The sequence below is a fragment of the Rhincodon typus genome, chromosome 9, assembly GCF_021869965.1.
Source record: "Rhincodon typus isolate 14 chromosome 9, sRhiTyp1.1, whole genome shotgun sequence".
Lineage (NCBI taxonomy): Eukaryota > Metazoa > Chordata > Chondrichthyes > Orectolobiformes > Rhincodontidae > Rhincodon > Rhincodon typus.
Genome location: NC_063340.1, coordinates 17389925 through 17414366, shown reverse-complemented (window position 1 = coordinate 17414366; position 24442 = coordinate 17389925). Strand labels below are relative to the sequence as shown.

General features: G+C 41.6%; 1 protein-coding gene across 1 annotated transcript in view; it reads left to right on the top strand.

Moving 5' to 3' along the window:
• LOC109910796 (metabotropic glutamate receptor 1-like) overlaps positions 1-24442 on the top strand; it is a 194327-nt gene that overhangs the window by 134542 nt on the left and 35343 nt on the right. Inside the window, exon 3 of the mRNA XM_048600928.1 lies at positions 16881-17116. Within this exon, the coding sequence (XP_048456885.1) occupies positions 16881-17116 (236 nt within the window). The remainder of the gene's footprint in view (positions 1-16880; positions 17117-24442) is intronic.

Here is a 24442-nt window from a genome sequence, read left to right as displayed (position 1 = left end):
TGACAAAACAATAAATAGTGCAGATGGGAGCAAAGAGATTTGAAGCGATGCAGATGGATGAAGTGAATCGGTAAAGCAGAGGCTGGGAGAGTTTAATGTAGGTAGTTTGGAGTTATTGAGAAGCCAGGACCTGCAGGTGAGCAGAAAGATTTCGATATCCAATCATTGGCTCTAATGGATGGGTACAAAAATAACCAAGGCTGATGGATTGTTTGCTTTTTAACTCAAGAGGATTGGGATATAAATGATGTTACGTTACAGTTGAACAATGATCTGGTTAGACTCCATCTGTAATCAGTTTTGGTGCTGCCACTCAAGAAGGATCAACAGTAATGGCCTTGGAGAGGGTGCAGTACAGATTCACCACAGTGATACCATGGATAAAGGGGTTTATGAAGAAATAATGCAGAACCTAGACTTGTGTTCCCTTGGGTATAGAAGATGAAGATATGCTCTAATTGAGGTGTTTGAGGAAATGACATAATTTGATACAATGGATGAAGAGCAGCTATTTTCTCTGTCTGGAAAGACCAGAACCAGAGTTCCCAACCTTGATGTTAGAGCTAATTAAAGACAAAAATGTTACACCAAACTAATGGAAATCAGAAACTGGCTTTCCCAACAAGCTGAGAATGATATTTTATTGATAAGGCAATGGCACTAATGGTTATGTAACCAATGTAGATAGATGGAATTAATATATAGATCAGCCATGATGTAGCAGAATGGTAGTATAGGCTTACGGGACTGAATAGCCTCCTCCCACTCAATAAAAAGAAAGAATTGACTTGCATTTTTCTTGGCTCCTTTTCTTCAGATCTCCCAAAGCATTTCTCAGCCCATGAAGTGCTTTTGGAATGTAGTCAGTTGTGCAACATAAAATAAAAGCAACAAATTTGCAGTTAGGTTTAACAAAAAACAATTAGATAATGACCAAACTCTGTTTTAAATGATGTTAGATGAGAGATACTGAAAAGACCACTCTTCCCCTTCTTTGACCAGTTCAGGGGATATTGAACCCACACCTGAGCCTGCAGATGGGTCTTCCATTTAAGAGATATTAGCCCCTGTGAGCAAAAGCTTGGTCAGAGGGAAGGTTAATGAAATGCCTTAAAGGATGAAAGTGAGGCAGAGAAATGTAAAGAGCATATTCCAGGGCTTGAGGCCAAGCAAATGCAAGGCATGGCCATCAATGTTGGGGCAGTTATGATTGGGAATGGACAAGAGGTCAGAATTAGAGGAGTGAAGATAGCTCAGTGGATTTTGTGGTTGGATAGGGAAAGGTGAGGCGAGGGAGGAATTTTAGCACAACTGTGAGAATTTTAAAATCACAATTTTGCAGGACTGGATGCCAGTGAAGATCAATGAGAACAGACAGGAACATAGGGGACTGGGATTGCTGTGAGTTCAAGTAATGACAGTAAGGTTTTGGATGACCCCAGGTGTATGATAGATAATATGGGAGAGCAGCCAGGAGTGATTTGAAATAGTTGAGTCTGGAGATGGCAAAGGCGTGGATGGGGATTTTAGCAGCAGATGAGCTTGGACAGTTGAGACAAAATCTGGTCCAATCGTTTGCAGTGATGTTGCTTGAGGGATAAATATTTGTGATGACCCCTGGGACAAATACATTTTTTTCAAATAGTGCAGTGGGATTTTTAAAAATCGATCTGGAACTTGTACTATACCTAAGTTTGTAATTCAATCAAAAAAAAAGCACCTCAGAGAGTGCGACACATTCTTATGTCTACACTAGAGTGCCAGCTTGCAGTGTTCCTTCAATTTTCTGAATTGGAACTTAAATCTACCACCTTCTGTCCTTGACACCTAGATTACAGCCTTGGTGAAGTTGCCAAACAGCAGTTAAATCTCAAAGCCTACAGTAATTGTTTTCTTCTAGTTTAATACAAGTTCCACTCCTCCCATAATTGCAGATTTTAGGAATGCTTTACTGAGCAACTGAGGTTTATAACCATCACCCTGTTGTAATTAGATTATTTGATCATAAATGCATGTTAAAACCAAAGATTGTAGACAAAACAAGGTGAGCCTATTCAGTGTGCACCTCACAGCTAACGCCGATTTGTAAAGGAAGAGCCAGTTTTTGGTACGCAACAGAAACTCGTGCTGTCCAGCTCCTAGAACATGCTGCATCATGCAGTCAGATCATGGCTGTGCACCTTAATTCCGTGCATCATCATTCGATGCAAGGATCTGGTTCGCAATAGAGTAAACCTTTTCAAAGTACAAGTGAGAACAAGACACAGAGGATGATGATGGGAGGGCGCGAGGAAGTCAAATTAAATAACTCACTTGGACAAATGGACGAATGTGGTAGATCAAAATAGAAATGTGAAGATTATTTTCCATTTTGGCACTTTGCAGTCTTCTGTACTTGGCAGCGAGTTCAACATCTTCAGACCATGAGCTCTGTCCTCCGTTCTGTTCCCCACCCCATCACCGTGTTTGTATTTGGTTTTTGGTTTTGCTGTCAAGAGAGCTAACCTTTATTCTGCTGTTTGCATCTAGTCTGGGTCTGTCTCACTTCGCTGCAACCATCACCACTCCCTCTGTCTTTTGTTGTATGACATTTGCGCTCTCTAATCTCCGTCACCCTCCAACTTTCCCCTCCCCTTCCTTTTTGTTTCCCTCCTGTCCTTTCCCTACATTATAAAACCCATTACTTTTCCATCTCTCTACCAGTTCCAAAGAAGCGTTATATTGGGCTCTCTCCAGAGGTGCTGCTAGACCCGATGAATTTATCAAAGCTTTTTGCTTTTATCTCACCTTTTGTTATGTTTTTGCTCCAATCTACACTGGAACAGCAGTAAGCCGTCGGCCTTGGAAGCTGTTCCATCATTCTATTAGATCCGAGCAGCTCTAACTCAGTTTCCCCATCTTAATTCCATACCACTTAATATTCTTTGCTTATGAAAATCTCAGGTTTTTTTTCTATTTTCCAATTGACCAGCAATTTCACAGAGACTTCCAGATTTCCATTATCCATTGTGTGAAGAAATGCTTTATTCATCTCACTCCTGAAATGACAAGATTCTAATTTTAAGACTGCACTCCTTGCTCAATGCCGCCAGCTTTAAATTGCTTCGCTCCACCTACCGATCAAAACCGTCAATCATTTTAAACATCACAACTATCTCACGTCTTCCGTGTTCTACATACGAGTGCAGTGCTCACCACTCCTCAACAGCATCAGGAGAAGTTCAAGGGAAGAGTTATTCTGGGCCATTAGCGAGAGCCTCCTGTCAGCCAGCTCAAAGCGACATTGACGGAAGGTTTGTATTCAGCCACCTGCTCACCTGGAAGTGTATTAACTGCAGGGACCAGATGGACTGGGAATAAGCAGAGGGAAGTTGCACTATGAACATGTTCGCTAGGTTTGGGAGCCGAACGCCAGTGCGTTTTCGAAATTAATTTCCCTTGAGCTAACACTTAATTATTACATTACAGGTTTGGGTAAGCAACGTATTCCTTAATAAAGTATTTGTGTAAGTAGCGTCTAATTTAGAATGGACAGGAGGCTCTGGCTAATGGCCCAGAATAACCCTTCCCTTGAACTTCTCCTGATGCTGTTGAGGAGTGGTGAGCACTGCACTCGTATGTAGAACACGGAAAACGTGAGATAGTTGTAATATATCGTCCCTATCCATAATTACAATGGCAAAGCCGATGGACCCAATGCAATGTTATCAGGACTCATGTCGCTTACAGAATTTTAGATACCTTAAAGAATAAAGATAGGCAATTCGGACCTTCACTTCTGTGACACTTTTTTTTAACAGATCTATTTCTATCAGCCCCACAGTACCTGGCTTTACTGAATGATCTTGATTTTTTTATGCAGTGTGCTTGCCAGAGTTGGGCTTTTTGGAATTTATTAGATAAAGTCCCTCTCACTACCCCCAGAGTGAGAATAATGCACAATGGATATCAATCTGACATTCATTCTCACAGTGTTGTGTGGGGATTTATCTCCAACTCCTAATCCCTACAGTATGCCTCTTCACTGAGAGTGCCATTGTGGCAAATTTAAATTGCTCTTTGCAGAAAAGTTTGTTATTCACAAAAACATAGAAGAACAATGGCCCTAAGTGTGGGCCACCCCAGAAATGTTCAGCCCAGGACATAAGCTTACCTCTAACTGAGATATTAAAAATGACTGGGATAAATAACATAAATTAAAGGTGTTGAATTAGATGTATTGGAACAGGACGAGGCTAGTTCAGCAACCCATGCCTCATCTGCCATTCAATCAGTCTAAGTTTGTGGCAGATCTAAACTCCATTTAACATCATTTGATCCATAGACCATTATATCCTTGCACATCAAATACATATTAATTTCAATTTTGAAAGTACCAATTGACCCATTATCCACAGCATTTTAAGGAAGAGATCCAGACTTTACCACCTTGGGTGGCACGGTGGCTTAGTAGTTACCACTGCTGCCTCACAGTACCAGGGACCCAGGTTCAATTCTACCTCCAGGCAATTGTCTGTGTGGAGTTTGCCTGTTTTCTCAGTGTCTGTGTGGGTTTCCTCAAGGTAGTCCAGTTTCTTCCCACAGTCCAAAGATGTGAGATTAGGTGGATTGGCCAAGCTAAATTGTCCATTGTATGCAGGCTAGGAGTGTTAGCAATGGGAAATGTGGGTTTACAGGGATTGGGTGGGATGCTCTTCAGAGGGTCAGTGTGGACTCATTGGGCTGAATGGCCTGCTTCCACACTGTAGGGATTCTATGATTTGTGGGAACCTTTTGTGTTCCTTTCTGATTTCACTTTTGAATACTCTAGTTTTAATTTTTAGGTTATACCCTCTTGCTTTAGCTTCACCCAGTAGAGGAAAATGTTTTTCTCTATCCTAGTCTATCATTTGATCACCTTAAGCACCTCAATTGCATTGCCCAATAATGTTCTAAATTCAAAATACAAGTCAGATTACCTAACCTGTTTTCTGAATTTAGCATTAGCATCATTCTGGTGAAGCGGTAGAGCTGACCAGTAAAAATAAGGATCCTCTCAAAAATTAGCCTTGTACATTTAATCTCATGTCACATCAATGGTAAGAGATGCTGCCTGGAGCTACTCGGTCCCTGGTATTCATGTCATTAATATTCTGATTAACATACAGACGTATCTGGGCATGCAGGTCCAAAGTTCCTTAAAAGTGGCAACACAGGTGACCAAAGTGATTAAGAAGGCATATGGCATGTTTGCCTTCATTGGCCAGGGCATGGAGTACAAGAGTTGGCAAAACATGTTGCAACAATATAAAACCCTTGTTAGGTCGCATTTGGAGTATTATGTGCTGTTTTGGTCCCCACATTACCAGAAGGACGTGGAAGCTTTGGAGAGAGCGCAGAGAAGGTTCACCAGGATGTTGCCCAGTCTCAAGGGCATTGGCTATGAGGAAAGTTTAAAAAAATTAGGATTGTTTTCACTGGAAAGATGGCAACTGAGAGGAGACCTGATAAAGGTCTACAAAATTATGAGAGGCAGGGTGGATAGTCAGAGGCTTTTTCCCAGGGTTGAAGTTTCAATTACAAGGGGGCTCAGGTTCAAGGTGAGAGGGCAAAAGTTTAAGGGAGATGTGTGAGGAACGTTTTTCACGCAAAGAGTGGTAGGAGCCTGGAATGCACTGCCAGAGCAGGTGGTGGAAGCAGGCACGTTGGCGACATTTAAGATGCATCTGGATGGTTACATGAATAGGGAGGGAATAGAGGGATACTGATTGAATAAGGGCAGAAGGTTGTTTTTTTGTTTAGTCAGGGCATGATGATTGGCACATGCTTGGAGGGCCAAAGTGCCTGTTCCTGTGCAGTGCTTCTCTTTGTTCTTTTGTTCTTTGATTCTGGTTGTACAAAGGTTTTCTCACTGGCTTGACCTATTTTAAATGTGAGGATCCTACTATATTACTACATAGGGCACAAATGTGCCATAACCTCTTAAGGAGTTCATGGATTGTGGAAAGCCTCCATGAATGGTTTCCATGTCAAAATTATGGCCCAGAATTTGCTGGAATGGTGCATCTCATTAATGAGGCTTTCTTCCCTCAGCCATCAGCACAAAGATCTTTCTCCATCTCAGTTGTTGGAAGAAAGAGTTTATAAGTATGCGGCAAAAGTAAAAGGGTGTCTTGGACCCTGGTGAATGATGGGGCACAATGATTAATGTATGGATTGAGAAAAAAGGGTAATGGAGGAAGAATTACACTCAAAGTAGGTACAGGAAGAGGAATAAAGGAAATCATTTCTACGGGGATGCTGGCCCCAAACCCTGACCTGATTTTATGATGGTGTATGTCCTGCCACCACACTGCAAAATGATGTCTGTCCCATTGAGGTCATCAATGTGTGCCAAGAACTGGGAGTCAGTGTCCCCTTCACCCATAGGTGAATGCTCAGTGCTACTGACTTCCATGATCAAGGGTCACTCATATCACACATGCATTCAATGCTCTAGGCCCCAGTTCACTTGCCTCTCCACTACCCATTCTGTTTGGCTCCCCAACTCTGCTGTATTCACCATGCTCTGCTCCCCATTCCAGTTTCCATCTCATTTAAAAATGATAAACAGCAATGAATAAGATAGTTAGCCAGAGGGAGGCAGTGAGACGTCAGTGCTGGGGCAGGGGTTAGGGACAAAGTGGGGCTGTGGATTTTAGGATTTCAATTGAATTGATTTAAAAATGTTTTGAAAAGAAACTCCTTCTAATTACTCCTATTCTTCAGTACAGCAATTACTTGAAGTGTCATTAGCAGAGACATAACAGGCATTGTGACTGCATGGACAGTGAGTGCAGCCCATCTTCCAGACAGACAGCTGGCTGTGAATTGGCTTAGGTCAATAGCAATTTGCTAAATGAGTTGGAAAAAATAATTTGAAAGTTTAAATGTGATAAATCTCTCTCAATAATTTACTACCTTGAGGAATGAGACTCTCCAGTTTAAATTGTTACTCATTAGGACCAGAGAGATTGTTTACAGTTGTAGAATGTAAATCTCTTCATTAAAATGCTACCAGCCCTAAATGTCTACAAAATGACTGATTGATAATCAATACCCAAAGGTAGCAACTTCACAATTGTATGTGTAGGTTGATGGTGTGTTGTTAATTTTTCAAGGTGCACAGTGGAGTGACATAAATTATCCAGCACATATACTTTTCCCATTACAGTGCAGTAAATTCTGCCTCAAAATGTTTGAGAAGCACCCCTTTACAACATAAACCATAAGACATTGGGACAGAAGTAGGCCATTGAGCTTGCTTTGCCATTCAAAGTGATCATGGCTGATCTGATAATCTTCAGGCACTTCCCTGCAATTTTGCCATAACCCTTAATTCTCTTACAGATCTGTCCATCTCAGCCTTGAACATATTTAACAACCCAACCTTGACAGGGGACAGAGAATGCCTAACTGAAGAATTTGGCTTTTTTTTGGTGAGCAGTTAGAGATTTTTGTGAAGTAGTTGAGATACAGGAGTATTGGACCAGGCTGTACAGCTGCCAATAAAGGTTGAAACATGCACTTTTCGCACGCTGAATGCACACGGCATCTAAATGTGTTTAGCCTTCACCTTAATAGATCAGTTAAAATTATCAATTGAAAGTAATAGTATGCTACTGTCATAAGAAGAGATTATAAGAGGTTGGCCAAGAGCTAAATGTCCATGAAAAGCCTAACCATAGTGTTCAGAAGTAGAACTAGGCAGAACGTGAATATGTCAAATGTCATAGTTTCTCCTAATGTGTCAATTCTGATAAAATGGAAACAGTCTGTTTTTGACTAAGGTTGCTTTTTGTTAATAAACTGGCGCACACTGTCAAAAGCAAAACACTTCAGTTAACCCTTTGAGAATATATTCTGCAGGCTTGCTTTGCTGAACGTTGGATGAACGATTGAAGCAGTTCTTCTGATTCTGACAATTAGATTTTACCTCCTCATCCTTAGCAGCCTGTTAGCAGCCTTTGACAGGATTGATCAACTTTCATTGGACGGTGAAATCGAACCTTGAGTTGGGGTACAAGACAGACTGATCGAGGAGAAGGCAAATTCTAAAACTGTCTTCAGGCTTAGAATTCTTTATTAAGCTGGTCATTACATGTTATGGCTAAAGACTAAATATTCCAAAATAATCACGGGTTCCAATTTTTTTGTTACATTATTGAAAGACTGTTCTGTGAACTCTGCTGCCTAATGCCAATCAGACATATACTTTTCTGCGCACGTTACACTCTTCGTTCTTCATGTGTTCTTATACACTTCATATGTGTTCTTGCTGCATTCTGTTAACTCTGCCAAGAGTGTGTTATTTATGCCCAGTGAAGAGCACCTCATTGCAATGTCAGTCCAGGGCCCCATACCTTCCTTACACCAAACCACCCCATTGTCTCCAAAGGCCACTCATTGTTGCCTACACTGTTACCTCTGGTGACCCCAGGGATTCATTTTTGGTCCCCTTCTATTTAGAAGATGAAGAAATTTTTCTCACACTGGGTCATGAGACTTTGGAGTGTTCATCCTTAAAAGGCAGTGGAAGCAGAGACATTAAATAGCTTTAAGTCAGAGGATGGACAGTTGTTTGGCAATTAATTGGGGGTGACAGCTTGGATTATTGAGAGTAGGCAGGAATGCGGAGTTGAGGTTACAATCAGATCAGCCGTGATCTTATTACAGTAAATGGCGGAAATAGAGCAAGAGGTGAAAAGCTCTAGCCCCTAATTTGTATGTCCACCAAAAACATTTAGCTTTATTTCACTGATACTTCTTCCAGGTCCTCTACTGTTGTTGAGTCATCAGACTCCTTGCCTGAGATCCAATACGAGATGAGCAGAAAAATCTTCCAATTAAATATTGGGAAGAGTGAGGCCATTGTATTTGGTCCTCACATCAAATTCCATTCTCTTACTTCAACTCCAACCCTCTCTCTGGTAACAGTCCACGTTTAACATTTTATCACAAACTAGGTGTCACATTTAAGCTTGAGATCACCTTCTAACCACATGTTTTAGCATGCCCATTATCACCTCTGTGACACCAGTCAACTTTGCCCCCATCTTAGCTCCTCTGCTACTGAAACCCTCACCCATGCCTTTGTTTCTGTAGCCTCAACTATTCCAACTACCAGCACGTCCCGCCACCCCCCCCCACCCCAGGTAGTCACACTACACCCTGTGTCTATTCCCTATCACATCCATGCTCAATGACATGTGTTTGTTCCCAGTCAAACAATGGCTAAATTTTAAAATATTCATTCTTCTTTTCATGCCCCTCCATTACAATGCCTTCTCTATGTCTCCAATTCTCTTTAACCTCACAAACCCATCCAATGCACTCCTGTAATTCTGGCCTCTTGTGTGCATTCCCAACTAAAATAGCTCCATTGTTAGTTTCTGTACCTTATGTTGCCTTGATACTAAGCTTCCTTTTTGATCAAGCTTTTAGCCATTTGACCTATTATCCTCTTATAGCTAAGTGTAAGACATTGTCCTGTAAATTTGGGGAAACACTTTGATTAATTTCGTTACATTAAGGTTGCTAAATATATATAAATTGATCAGTGAATTAATCTTGTTTGCTGACAGTTTAAAATCTAAAACCTATTTTCAAAACATTATGTGTTGGCTTAATGTTGTATATATTTTGTATCATGGGGTAAATAGTGAAATAACTCCACAGAAGCCAGTATCCCGTAACAAAGTCATCCTTTATTTAATGTGCATAGTACTTCACACTGGTCCAGCTTCCTCAGAGCCAGTTCTCACAGTGAACAGAACCTCTGACATTCCTACATCTATCTGTCAGCCAGGGCTCCCTGATTCAACTAGGTTAGCAGCCCTAGTGAAGAAACTCATATTCTAGGAGGTCCACCTGGCTGACATCATTACAATCACTACAAATAGAGTGGCCAGTTCCTCACAGGTTTAATCAGCATCAAAATCTTACTTGATAATACTGATGTAGATGATACACACTGTAGTGATGGTGCCAGTGGTGGAGAGGACACTGATAAAATGGGTTGTTTTGTCTTGGTTGGTGTTGACCTCATTAAGTGTTGTTTGAGCTGCAATGATTCAGACAAAAGGAGAATACTCCATCACATCCCTGACTTGTGCCTAGCAGGTAGTGGAAAGATTTTGGACGTCAGTACATGTCTTTGTCCTGTCCTTTTAGCCAGATTTTCTCTATGGCAAAGTCAAAATACTGCAGAAGCTAGAAATCTGAAATAATAAAAGAAAGCAGAAAGTGCTGGAGAAACTTAGCAACTCTGGCAGAATCTGTGGAAGCAGAAATAGAGTTACTGTTTCAAAATCAATACGACTCTTTTCAGAACTCAGGAGAGAGGTGGAAAAGTAAAGGGTTTTCTACTGTAGGATAAAGAGAAGGGGAGCAAGTGAAAGAGAAGGGAAGATCAGCAGATTGTTAGAGAGACAGAGGAAGATTAGCAATAACAGGTTTCACAGAAGGAGGCGAATGGAACAATATTGGTTGTAGAGATCAGGACTAGGTCCAGAGTGAGTTTTAATGGTAGGTGTTAATGGCAGAAAGTAAATCAGACCTATTGAAAGCAAAACCAAGAAAACCAGATACTGGAAGAGAGAGGACGGGGACCAGTGGGAGTGGGGAGGGGTGGGGTAGAGGGAGAACATGGAAAACAAAATGGAGGATAAAGTTCATGGTTTGAAGTTGTTGAATTCAATGTTGAGTCCAGAAGACCTAAAGTAGAAGGCAAGAAATGGTGTTGGGCTTCACTGAGAGGACGGAGGCAGACCTAGGACAGAAATGTGAGCACAACAGCAGGATAGTGTATTGAAACGGCAAGTGACCAAAACACTGAGGTCATGGTGGCAGACTGAGTGAATATGTTCTGTAAAGCAGTCACCCAGTCTGTGTTTGGTCAACCCAGTGTAAATAAAACTGCATATAGTAGACTAGATTGAAAGAAGTACAGGTAAGTTGCTAATTCACCTGGACAGAATGTCTGGGACTGTCCAGTCCGTCCACCATCATGATTCCAATCGTCTGGTCACTTGCTATTTCAATACATTATCTTGCTGTCATGCTCACATTTCTCTCTTGGACTTGCTGCCATATTCTTGTGAAGCCTATTGCAAGCTGTAGGAACAATCTTACTTTCCATTTATGTACTTCACAGACTTCTGAACTCTACTTTGAGTTCAGACCATGAGCTCTACCTGTTATTAACACCTACTGTGCATCAATGTCACTTCTCTACAACCATGACCACTCCCCTTGCCTTTTGTTCTGTGGCACCTGCGATCTCTAATTTTCCTCACCCTCTAACCTTCCCTTGCCCCCGCCCAACCCTATCCCTTATCCTACAGCATAAGACCTACCACTTTTCCATCTCTCTCTTCAGTTCCGAAGAAGAGTCATATTGGTGTTAAAATATTAAATCGGTATCTCTCTCCACAGATGTTGTAAGACCTGCTGAGTTTCTTCAGCAGTTTATGTTTTCATTCAACAATTTCTCTATGTTTACTGAGCAAATCTCTCCAGAACTTGAAAGAGCTCTATCGTGGTGAGAAATTTTAAGGTGGTAATATTTTTGGAACATTGTCAATTTTGTCTGCCTTGGAAGTAGAGGCTGTATTGTTCTATGTTCTATGTTCTAAAGACACCCCCACCGTCTCTGTTTTAGTTAAAGAAGACCAATCTGTTCATCTTCTCCAGGTTATTGCAACTCCTTTGTTGCCATCCTCATGTATCATAATTCAATCTTCTTCAGTGTTGCTGTCTTGTTTATTTAATACGGGGATCAGAACTGTGCACAGCACGCAATGTGCGATGTAGCGTAGCTTCTGTATAATTTCAACATCTCTGCTTTTCAATTCTATCTGTAGGGAAATGAAACCCAGATCATGGCTTGCTTCTCTATGGCCTTATTAACCTGTATCGTTAGTTTTGGTGCTGTCAGATTACATACTTGAATGGCTGGTAATCAGATTGCTCCCACACCCATTCGTTTTGGCTTCCCTCATCAGGGGTCATAATTTCTCTCCGTCTACCCTACCAAAACCTTTAATACTTGTAGATACCTCAATTATATCGCTGGTCTATTTTCTAAGTTTATGTAACCTATTGTCTTAATTTAACCTCTTTAGAATCCATACTATTCTGCTGAATGTGTTAAATCACCAACAATCCTTACTAACCCCACACAGCAATGAGTATGCAACTGTGCCACTTAAACATTGTGTAATCTGATGTCAAGTCAATTGTAAAGTGATGCTGCAGTGAGCTATTTCTTTGATTCCTGCTATTCAGGCCATCAGTTTCCTCTCAGATTCTGATTATATAAACATTTTCTCACTGTTATGACACATTTTATCCACCAGGATCAGCTGCATTTTTATGTAGGGCACAAAAGTGTTTTAAACCTATGGAGGTTTGGGGAACTTAGAAAGCCGAAACTGAGGACTGTCTACAAATCATTGCTGAATCTGCTTGAATGAGGCACAATTGCAGCATCTCCCATTGTGTAGATTCAGAAAGAATGTAGGAAATTGAGGGGTGACCTTATTGAGGTTAATAAAATCATGAGGGGCTTAGATAAGGTGAATGACAAGAGTTTTTTTTTCCCTAGAGTGGGGGAGTTCAAAACCATGGGAATTATTTACAAGGTGAGAGGAGAAAGATTTAAAAAGGACATGATGGACAATTTCTTTACACGGAGACTGGTTTGTGTGTGAAATGAACCGCCAGAGAAAGTGGGATGCAGGTATAGTTACAACGTTTAAAAGACATTTGGATAAGTTCATGAATAGGAAACATTTGGAAGGATATGGGCCAAGCACATGCAGGTGGGACTAGTTTAGTTAGGGAATATGGTCAGCATGGACTGGCTGGACTGAAGGGTCTGTTTCCATGCTGTATGACTTTATGACTCTATAAATTTTCTATCCCATGTGTTGCTGGAAGTGTGAACTCATAAGGGTGTGGTGAAGGCAACAGAGTATATCAGATCTGAGTGAAGGATATGATTCAATGATTCAGAAAGAAACAGAAGAGCCATTGAGAAGGAAGCAGAGTGAATTAGAGTCAGATCAGGTACAGAAAGAGAAATTCAAAGAAGGAAAGAATGCTCGATTTAAGAAAGAGTGAGGAAAAGAGACAGAGAGAAATAAAAGAATTGAAATTGAATTAGATTCTATTCTACAAGAAGTGCCAGTAATTTCTTCTTTATTTTTATCTGATCCAATTTCTCTGCTGCCTCCTCGATTGCGACATTGACAACATCTTCTTCTCTAACAAAGACAAATGCAAGATATTCACTTAGTTTTTCAACCATGTGTTCCATCTCCACAAGAATGTCTTCTACTTTGGTTCCTTTGATTTCCATTTCAACTGTTTAAGTTTCTAAAATAATTTTGAGTTAATGTTTATGTTGGACTCATCTACTCTCGTAATCTTGTGCTATTCTTAATCCCTTTTTTATGACTTGCTCTGTATTTTTAAGATTTAGCTTGGTTCTCACTTTTTTTATTTATTCATTCATGAGATGTGACTGTCAAAGGAAGCATTTTGGCATCCTTAATTGCCCTTACAGAGGTGGTGGTGAACCACTTACCCAAGCTACTTAGTCAATGTGGTGAATGTTCAACCCTTATTGGTATTAGGTAGCAAGTTTCAGGATTTTAACCCAGCAACAATGAAGGAACAACAATGTATTTCAGTATGTCTTCAAGAGATCATGAAAATATTGGTGTTCCCATCCACTTCCTGCTTTTCACCTTCTCGATAGCAAAGGTCACAGATTTGAGAAGAACTGTCACAGAGATTGGTGTACACATCCTGCATATGTACACAATACAGCACGGTGTTTGAGTGAATACTTAAGATGTTGAATGTGTTGCCAATCAAGCAGGTTACATTATCGTGGATGGTGTTGAGCTTCTTGAGTGTTGTTAGAGCTGCATTCATCCAGGCAAGTGGAGAATATTCCATCGCACTCCTGACTTGTACATTTTAGATAGGTTTTCAAGAGGCAGGAATCACTTGCCATAGAACACACAGAATATAAGCTGTTCATGTAACCATAGATTTGTGTGGCTGGTGGAACTAAAGCTCTGGTCTATGCTGATGGGTTTAGTAATGATAATGCCTTAATATGAGCTGTACTTATGTCCAAACCTTACATTTGTCATAAGTCCTTTTCTGTCTTATTTTAATCTACATATCTTTATTTATCCAAAGGGAGCTCTAGCTTTCACTGTCCATGGGTGAGTTGACACAGAACATGTAGGGACAAAGGGTGCTGGGTGGGAGGTAAGGTTGATATGAGTTGGCATTAAGCTGGCATGGAGTTATAAGGGGCTGTGAGGGAGCTGGAGGCATGGTTTGGCACGAGTTGGCATGGGTAATGGGCTTGGAAGTTGATGGGCAGTAAGGGCCTAAAATTTAAGAAAACAGGTGGATCAAGTACCGGAAAACAGACAAATCCTATGCAAACAGCCTGCCTTGGCATTTATCAGCCCCTGCGACTACCTCTGATCTTAATCTGGGGCAGATACAGGCAGAGGGCTTGACTCCATCCCACCCACATATCACCCCCAGCCCCCTCTCACCACCCCCACCCCCCCACGAAATCAGCTCAAGAGGGACATACTCTCCTGAAGCTGTTGTAGCAAGATGTGAAATTTCCTGCCTGCCTTGGGAGCAAAAGTCTAGCCCTCTGTGTCTGGATTACGTAAACAGCTCACTGGAGTGGGATTTGAACTCACAACCAACTGACTGAGTGGTGTGAGTGTTACCCCTGCACCTTAGCTGACATCTAAGGAGAGGCCCATTTTCCTACATATATACCGTGCATTCATTGGTATTTTTGAATGGAAAAGAATGACAACAATTAGAGTGAAGTCTGATCGGAAATAATCTCCTGCAAAGAGCTTAAAAGCACTGGTAATATCAAACTGCAACGGAAATCACAGACGTCATGTGAAACACAACATATTGCATTTTAGTAAATCGAGTTTAGAGTGTGAAGTGGATCTGTTTATGTTTATCCTGTCTATTTTAACTGTGAGTTATTGTGCTGCTTTTGGGTGGCATGTGAATATAAACACTAATGGTTCCGTGTGAGACACTCCAACATGGTAAGTGGTGTACGCATTGTATCGGATTCAATATTGATTGTAATGCAGTGAATTCTCTTGGTGATTAAGCCAGCTAAACTGGTTGCGATGTAAAAGGGGTTGGTGTCTTGCAATTATTGGTTTTCATGCAAAATATTCTGGCATACTCAACGGCGTTAACAGCGAGACATCTCAGTTTTCATTCACACAGGTAAACAAAAGTTATCTACAGCTGACTCTGCTTTCCTCACTGGTCACCCATCCAGCAAGGCTCCGCTCTCCTGTTGCAAAGAACAGGGGGCCACACTAATTGACACCCCAGCCTCCCAAGGACATATACTCTGCAAATCTATGTAAGCAAAAATTAGCCCTATACGGGGTATAGCTTTCCCACAACTCTGAATGCCTCTTCCATTGAGATTGGCAGCAGGCTACTTCAAGGGCACTGAATAAATGCCGGCTGTTGCAGTAATTTGTATCATTTTTCTTCTAAAAAATTTAAATAATGTATTTGAAAACTGAATGGAGCAAGGCCTACTAAAGGTGAACTGAATTATATAGAACTTACAGCACATAAATCCAACCAATCTACGCTGATCGACCTACCCCTTTCATTTAATCCTATCATGATTTTGGGTGTGAGTCACCAACTCTCCATAGAAATAGACAGGTTTTGCTACCACACAGTATGTGGGAGCACTAAGTGCTTCAAAGTACAGATGCTAACTTGGAACTTTGGGGCAGGTGGAAAATACCCTGATAATTTTTTTTCTCAAGTTATAATTTAGATTAGCAATCAGACTCTGACTTAGAACTTGAAAACTGCAAGCTAATTAAGACGGGTAATTATTTAAAACTACCTGGCAATGGCATTTATCTGTCAATCAACAGATACATTGAACAGGTATTAATCACTGCAGCAGGAAGTTGATTTAACAGTTGCAACTTTAAGTACAAAAGTAGACATACTTTGCTCCTGCAGACTATGGAAGCATAGAGTGAGTTGAGGAAAGAGTGCTTCAAGATATAGTTGTTAACTTAGGAATTCAGTACAAATACAGTGGTGAAGAAATAAAGGAGGTGCTCTTTTTGTACCTTTTTCAGTCTCCAGTAGTTGATGAGTGTACAAAAGCAGTAATCAGTAAATGGAAGGAGATTGGTTGGTGAGTTTCAAAATTTTATCCCTCTAAACTGGGGCAGTAGATTCAATTGATACTGGGAAGGTATCAGTATAGTATTAAATTTATAGCTTAAAGAGTTTGATAGGACTGCAGATTTCAACTGAGTGATGATTTGCTTCAGATTGTCTCTGATTTATGAAGAACAAAGAACAAGAACAGGCCATTTGGCCCTCCAAGCCTGCAACAACAAATTTTGCCCTTCCACACTAAAACTGTCTTCATTTACAGGATCCGTATCCCCCTATCCCCTTCCTATTCATGTACTGACTGGTCTCAACTAAATGATGCCTTTTCTAAACTAAAAACCTTTTGCCTCCATGTGGTCCGTATCTGTCTATTCCCTGCCTATTCATGTACCTGTCAAGATGCCTCTTCAATGTTGTCTTGGAAAAGACCCATACGTCAGATTATCTTTTCACCACAACTATTAATGTGGTAGTGAGTTCCATATTCTCACCTCTCTCTGTGGAAAGAAATATTTCTTGAAACCTCAACAATTTATTAATATTATATTGTCTTATATTTATTGTGTCCTGACTTTATTCTCACATGTTTTGATCGCAGTCTTCACTTTCTCATGTTGCAGTGATGGTTGGGCAGACCGGGAGGAAGTGATTGAAGCCTATGAGCAGGAGGCGGTGGGAGGGATCACAATCAAGCTGCAGTCCGCTGAGGTCACCTGGTTCGATGACTACTACCTGAAGCTGAATTTGGAAAGCAACACCCGCAATCCATGGTTTCCTGAGTTCTGGCAGCATCGCTTCCAGTGCCGTTTGGAGGGGCACCCTCAGGAAAACCGTTCCTTTCAGAGACTCTGCACAGGTACAGGGAAGGTTCAGTCACACCTGCCCCCTCTCTCAATACCATGTGATAATTACTTCTCGGAATTTAAAGTCACTACATTAAAATGGCAGCACAAGTTAAAACGATGAGGCAGCTTGGGAATTTATGGGTCACCATTTCACCATTCCCTGTCTGTGAGCACGCATTGTGAAATTCCCTGCTCCCACATGAGGGGAAAAGGTGCATTAAAAGAGAGTTGAATGATTCTTTCATTCTTTATCTTTGTTCTCTATTTCATTTGCAATTGTAGTTCAAAAATATAAGATCCCCAAAAATAAAACACAAGGAAGCGGAGTTTCCGTTTTTGGTGCAATCGAGATAGTGAATACTCTGCCTGAACATCTTTTGATCCTTCCCATTGAATCTTTCTTTCTGATCTGAGTATATTTTTGCAGAGCATGATGAAATATCTTTCCCTTAGTTTATTCTCCCTGCTTGCTACAAACAATATTCTTCTTAATTTTTGCTCTTATTTAAGTTGATGACACTGGTTTGAGTCACTGTCCCTCAAACTGATTTTGAAGTTCTACCATGTTGTGATCACTTCTCCCAGCAACTCATTATTCTGTCATTAACACTAGTCCAACTAATGGAACAGATGCTTTTCCCCCAGTACTGGTGTCAGTGGCACATGAATCAGAGCCAATTTATCCCATACCAATCTCTGAGCTATGCATTTACCTCTCTAAATGTATTCACCCTATACCAGTTTGCATGTGGCTCGAGCAGCAATCTGGAGATGATTACCTTCGAGATTCTGTCTTCTAATTTAGCCCTGAGTTGCTCGCAATCCCACAGCAGAACCTCTTTCCCACGTCACTGATTTCTACAAAGACCATGACAACAAGATCCTTTCCCTCCCGCACCAAGTTCCCCTCCCATTCCAAGTTCTTCTCCAAGCAAGAAGAGATCTCCTGAACCTTGACACCAGGTAGCCAACACAGCTTTTAGGAATCTCTAACTTTGCTGCAGAGAACAATAACTATTTGCCTAACTATGCTATTTCCTTTTATTCTGGTATTTTTGGCATAGGTGCTCTCTCACTATTTATGAAGCAGTTGTCCCCTCTTTCTCCCTCTCCTTATAAATCTGCTATCCCCGGGCGCTCCCTCTCTCTTTATGAAACATAGGATCCTCCATTCTCTCGTTCTATTAGGTGCTGGTGACTGTCTCTGGGTCCTTCTCTTGCTCATTCTTATGGGGCTTGATTCAGGTAAATGGAATCTTGAACCTGTACATAAAATTGTAAACAAAAACACAAATGTGAGTGGTCTGGCTATAACTCATGTACATCTAAAATTCCACATTCTTCTGAACTGCTTTGATGATGTCTGCTGGAAATTTGACCCTGACGTGTTGTAACCCTGATCTGTGACATGGTTCTCATTCCACAAATGCAGCTTAATGTCATCACACTAATTGAACACAGGGCTATCGATCTAAATGATTCCACACTCGGCATCTACTGCACAGTCAAAGTGTTGTTCACTCTTCTCCACCTGAAGGAGATCAAAGCAATCATTATGAGTTATGTGCTCTAATGTTGTAAAAGGTGACAATCTCCAAATGGATTGTTGACTGTGTCACTGGCCTTTACAATGAATTGGTTTTCCTCTCTGTATGAAAACCTTACTCATGGGAACTGAAAATTAACGCATCTCTTCTAGTATTCTGGGTTGATTGAGCTCTCATTCTTGAAGAATCAATCCATTCGATTTACCTGACTGTTCTTAAAAGGGTTCCACACTGGATGACGACACCTCACCCTTGTTATAACGCAGAGGTTGACCCCACCCTTTGAGAACTAACACTGAAACACCCAAAGAGGAACAACTCGTCCTATAGTCTGTAAAAGGAGTGTGAAAGGTGAAAGGTGCCTTTGAACAACTTCTAGTGGTTAAATAGAATAAATCCTTGACACGTACTTTACAATCAACAAGTAACAATTTATTTACCTAACTCTAACAGTGAACAAGTTAACTAAACTATTAACAAACCAAATAAATCCCTTCTAACTACTAACTATTCATGAATAAAACAAGATTCTAATAGTATGCTGTTCCAATAAATACAAGTCCCACTTATAAAAAAAAGATAGAATTTAGTCTCTCCAAATTACAGCCAGGTTACGTGTCTTCCAGAATGTTCTGCGTCTTTTCTGTTGATTCTTCTGTCAGTATGCTTTCTCCATCGATTCTTCTGTCAGGAATGTTAACTAATTGTACTACGGGTACAATTGCTGGTGCTTTCTCTAAGACATAGTGGAGTCTGTGAGAGCCAGCAATTCTCTCTTGAGAGCTGGGGACTGTTAGCCCTGGCAGATGGCAGTTAGCTTTCTGGGGTTTTGTCCGACTGCCCCATTCCTTTATACCCTTGATAACATATCAATATTTCTTACAATAGTGTTGGTCCGATGTTGTCAAAACCATCAGATTTAAATTTAATTGGTTTTTGGTATCTAAGTGACTTGTTCAAATTGATTGACTAAATTCAAAACTTGTTGTCTTGGTAAAAACTGCTGCTTGGCCCACTAACTGTACTTTTGATACAAATGCTTCAGTTCAGGTCCTCTCTGTGTACTTGCAAACTTTCAAGCTGCTGCTCACAGACATCTGTTTTAAATCTCTAAGAACAGAAAATGCACATAATCTGTTAAAGAGCCACACAATGCTTTCCCCTTAACATTTTACAAACACCTGCCTCCCAATCCACAAGTACTGTACCCAACGTTGCAACATTCTTAGTATCTTGAAAGTTTTGAGGGCTTGATTGCTTTTTTATTGAAATATCAATGCAGGAGCCACCATGCACATAGGAGATGTGACCCATGCTGCCTCAGTGTGTGCGTAAAGGGTGTGAAAATGAACAGTGCAGATACAAGTGGAGGATGTGGGGCGAAAAGTCTGGATCCAGGCATTTTTTGCCAAGGGGGTAGCTCGCGTCAGGACAATTCCTGGCTCGTTGCCCCCAGCCTCAGTAGTAAGACCCTGAAAGGAGGATCCACTCACCAGGGGTTCAAGGGTGTGACAAAGCCAAGTCTGCTGCCCCCAGAAGGGGACTGGAAGCAGCCACTGTGACACTTAAATGCCAAGACCGGTTGGGTTTAAAAGCCCTCCTTCATTCTCTGGGATTAGATCCCAGTGGCTTTGTCAAATGTTAGGCTCCTGTCTAAACCCCTCACACCCCATCAACAAACTCCCCCCCAACCACTCACCATACCAATTTAATACCAGCCCATGATCCCCATCCATCACCACAGCCCCATATAGCTTCAATGACAACTTAAAAAGAGGGCAGTGCATCAAGTAAAGGAAAATGCATGTGAGAGCTGTCCATGTTTTAGATACAGGTGGGTATGTGTGAGGGTGTGTGCGTAAACAAGGCTGTGCGTGTGAGTTTGTTTCTACGGATTGGTGGGGGGGCGGTTTTACAGTTTGTGTGTGTCTTTGCAAAAGTGATGTGTGTCTTTTGAGAGTGAATTGGTGGCATTTTGGCCAAACAGTGCTACATCAGATCAGTGCTATTAAAATAAAATCTCTCTACAAAAGATACAGTGTTCTTTCACCTTAACCCAACTGAGGTCATCAAGTTTTTCTTCTGCAATGCTGCCACATCCTCTGGGCGTTAACCTGCCATTTCGATCCCATACCCAAACTGAGGGGCTGCCTTAAAGGTTTCCTATCCTCACAGAAACACGGTAAATTCCCAGCTGTCTACCCGTGGCAAGTATGTCTCAATGTGGCACCACTGAAGCAGGGAATCCTTTCTTTCTCCGTTAGACCCACCCTTCAGCTTCAGTCTCCTAAAGTGAATTTCCTGCAGCTTCCAATCCACTAGTGCAGCTTCTCTTTGTAAGGAACAAGGCAAAATAAGATGCTGGCAGCAAACATTCAACAGGCCAGGCAGCATCATTGGAGGTCAAAACTCAGTTAGCATTAGAAGCTGATGACCAGCTCAATGAAAAGTTGTGGGCCTCAAACATTAGTTCTTTCTCTTTACACAAATGCTGCATGACCTGCTGAGGTTTTGTTTCCAGTGTGTTTTTATTTTAATTTCCAGGAATCGCAGTGTTTTGCTTTTCTTATTCTAGGGACTGCATCTTAATAAAGTGGAATCTGCCTGATTTGCCTCAGTGTTAAAGGAGCTCCCTGGTGTGCATAAAGCTGTTGGCAATTCTACTGAGAGGAGTGCAGTGCAGGACCACACTACAATCATAGAATCCCTATAGTGCAGAATGAGGCCATTTGGTACACTGAGTCTGCACTGGCTCTCTGAAGAGCATCTAACCCACACCCAGACCCCCACCCTATCCCTACAATCCCACATGTATCACAGTTAATCAAACTAGCCTGCACATCTGTGGACTGTGGGAGGAACTGGAGCACCCAGCAGGAACCCACGCAGACACAGGGAGAACGTGCAAACTCCACACAGATAGTCACCTGTGGTAGGGACTGAACCTGGGTCCCTGGCACTGGGAGGCAGTAGTGCTATCCACTGAGCTGCTGTGCCACCCAGAAATGAGGAGCGTAGATCAAATATAAATGCCACCCACTTATTCAACTCTACCACAGGCAGGTGACTCCTCATCCCTAAATCCAAGCATCCCAATTTCCTGCCCAAAATTTATCTCAATTCTTCTGTGAAATTTGACTCAAAAGATGTTCCTGAGACTTTTCTTGACGTTTTGTTTCAGTTTTTCCTTTCTTTCCAAAAACGTTTTGGGTTCACTGATCAAATGTCATGTGTAATTGTTTGTTTCACCATTTTCAGTCATTTGGAACAGACACAGAAAGTCCCTTGCCAGTAGAAAACCTCTTAGTGACACAAGATTCAGATTCAAATTCAGGGGAACCTCTTCAGTTCTAGCCATCAGCCACGGATGGTGGAGAACCTGTAATATTCCTACCTGCCATTTGGGGGCCTTTGTGAGCAGTGTAGCACCTGAAAAATATCCCCAATTTTGAACCACCAATAGCTGTAATGTTTGATGTAAAAGTCAATGTAATCATGTGGCACGGTGATAATGCCCTGTCTCTGAGTTGGAAAGGTCCAGGTTCACATCTCACCTCAGAATGTGCTGGCCCCAGTTTTTATTACAGTGTTATGTCTTTACATGTCCAAATGTGAAGAAGATTTCCTTATAATGAGGAAAAAGGAAAGTTGGATGTTTATTTCAGGCTTTTGACTTGTATCCTAAAAAGTAATTACAGTTTAACCTCACTTTGTGGTTAATCTCAAACTCTGACAGACCTGGTGCTCAGTTTAATTAAGAATCCAATGACATAGCATTACAGTGACAAAGATTCACCTTGGTAAGTATAAAGTGGTGTACAGGAAGATATGTACTTTTCTCATTATAATAATGGCTTCTCACTCACCATGAGCAATGCCACGGAAGATCAGTTAGCATAATGGAAAGGCACAGAAATAGCTGTTTGGCAGTGCAGAACTTAATCAAAAAGGATCATGAAGTTGAAGCTTTTAATCTTGCACTCATCAGGACTGGGATGCAAAAAACCAAACTGAGAAAGTGAATAACAATTTAAGTTGTCTCTTTTAGCACTGTTAAAGCCTAGAACAAACATTCCATACTGACATTTACAAGACATTTATTATGTTTGTTGAAGGGATTTTTTGTATTGTCCTGGAGCCAGAAACTTGCAAACAGTTGACACTTACAAGCTAAGTTGTAATTAGCTATAATATTTAGACCAGTTAGATATTGCAACATTTAGAAATCTCAATGCTGTTTGAAACAAAGATATCTGAGTAGCAGAATATTACATTGAGCATCACAAGCCAATATATCACTATTGGAGGCATTGTGTCTTAGTGGTTAGCACTGCTGCCTTACAGCACCAGGGACAGGGTTCCATTCCACCCTGTGGTGACTCTCTGTGGTGTGTGCATATTCTCCCTGTGTCTGTGTGCGTTTCCTCTGGGTGCTCAGGTTTCCTCCCACAGTCCAAAGATGTCCCGGTTAGGTGGACTGACCCTAGTGTCCAGGGATGTATAGGCTAGGTGGATTAGCCATGAGAAATGCAGGATTGCAGAAGTTGGGGTGAGTCTGGATGGGATGATTTTCGGAGGGTCAGTGTGAATTTGGTGGACTGAAAGGCCTGCTTCCACACTGTAGGGATTCTGAAAAAAATCCTGTGAGCAACGTCATGGAAGTCCCACTGGAGGTACAAACCTTACATTAGAGCTAGGTAGTGTGATGTAAACTATTATAAAATATGATTTTTAATGTTATTTGATGTGAGAAATGTTCCCTCTAAGCTCGGATGCATGCCACGTTCATTTCATTTGGCATACGGACACATTAACTTTCAGTTCTGGTTGTTGTTGCCATCCATGAACCTCAGATACTAGCTCAGCAGGAGGAAAAATGAAAGGTCATGTAGCTTGAGTTTGGATTTCTGGTTTCTGAGTAAGCACCTGATGGGTTTTTTCTTACAATATAATATACAATATCATTTTATTGTCACGTGTATTCCATTGTAGGAGTACAGTGAAAAGCTTTTACAATGTCTGCCTTCTTAGGTACAAGCACCTAGGTATAATTCTTGGATACAGCAGAGGAATAAAAGTAGTTGCATTACTAACAGAGTTGAAAAATAAGTTAAAAATGGGACATCCATTAAAGGGATAACAAAGTGCGGCGCTGGAGGAACACAGCAGGCCAGGCAGCATCAGAGGAACAGGAAAGCTGACGTTTCGGGTCAGGACCCTTCTTCAGAAAACCATCCATTAAAGGGTTGACATTACCGGAAGGTAGGAAATTTCAAACAGACGTTACAGTGTAACAGCTCAGCGCAGGGCCTCAGCACATGGTCTGACTGCCTGCACCAGACCCTAGTCCAATAGCCATCCCTGCTCTGCTCCAAGCCCCAGTCCACTCCATACCGGCACTCAGCTGCTCCAAGGTATGTTCCAGACTGCCTACCCTGTGCCAGTCTGCACCCGGGACTTGCTGCCTGCACCCTGCTCCGGGGCTGTTTCCCCGTACTGCGCTAGGGCTTGCAGACCATGTGCTGTACCAGGGCTCACTACTCGCACTGTTCGGTGGCTCAGAGCCCAGGCACTGTTCTAGGGATTAATGCTTACACTGTTCCAGGGTTCGCAGTCCACGCGCTGTTGCAGAGCTCGCTGCTCCGGGGATTTGCTGCTGGCACCTGCCGCTGCATTAGGAATTGCCCCTGTTGCTGAGGGGAGAGAAGAAAAAAAAAAGAGAGGGAAAAAGCAAAAAGAACAAGCTGGGCAAAGGAGCTCTAGCAGGAGCGCTGTACTCTGCTGCCATCT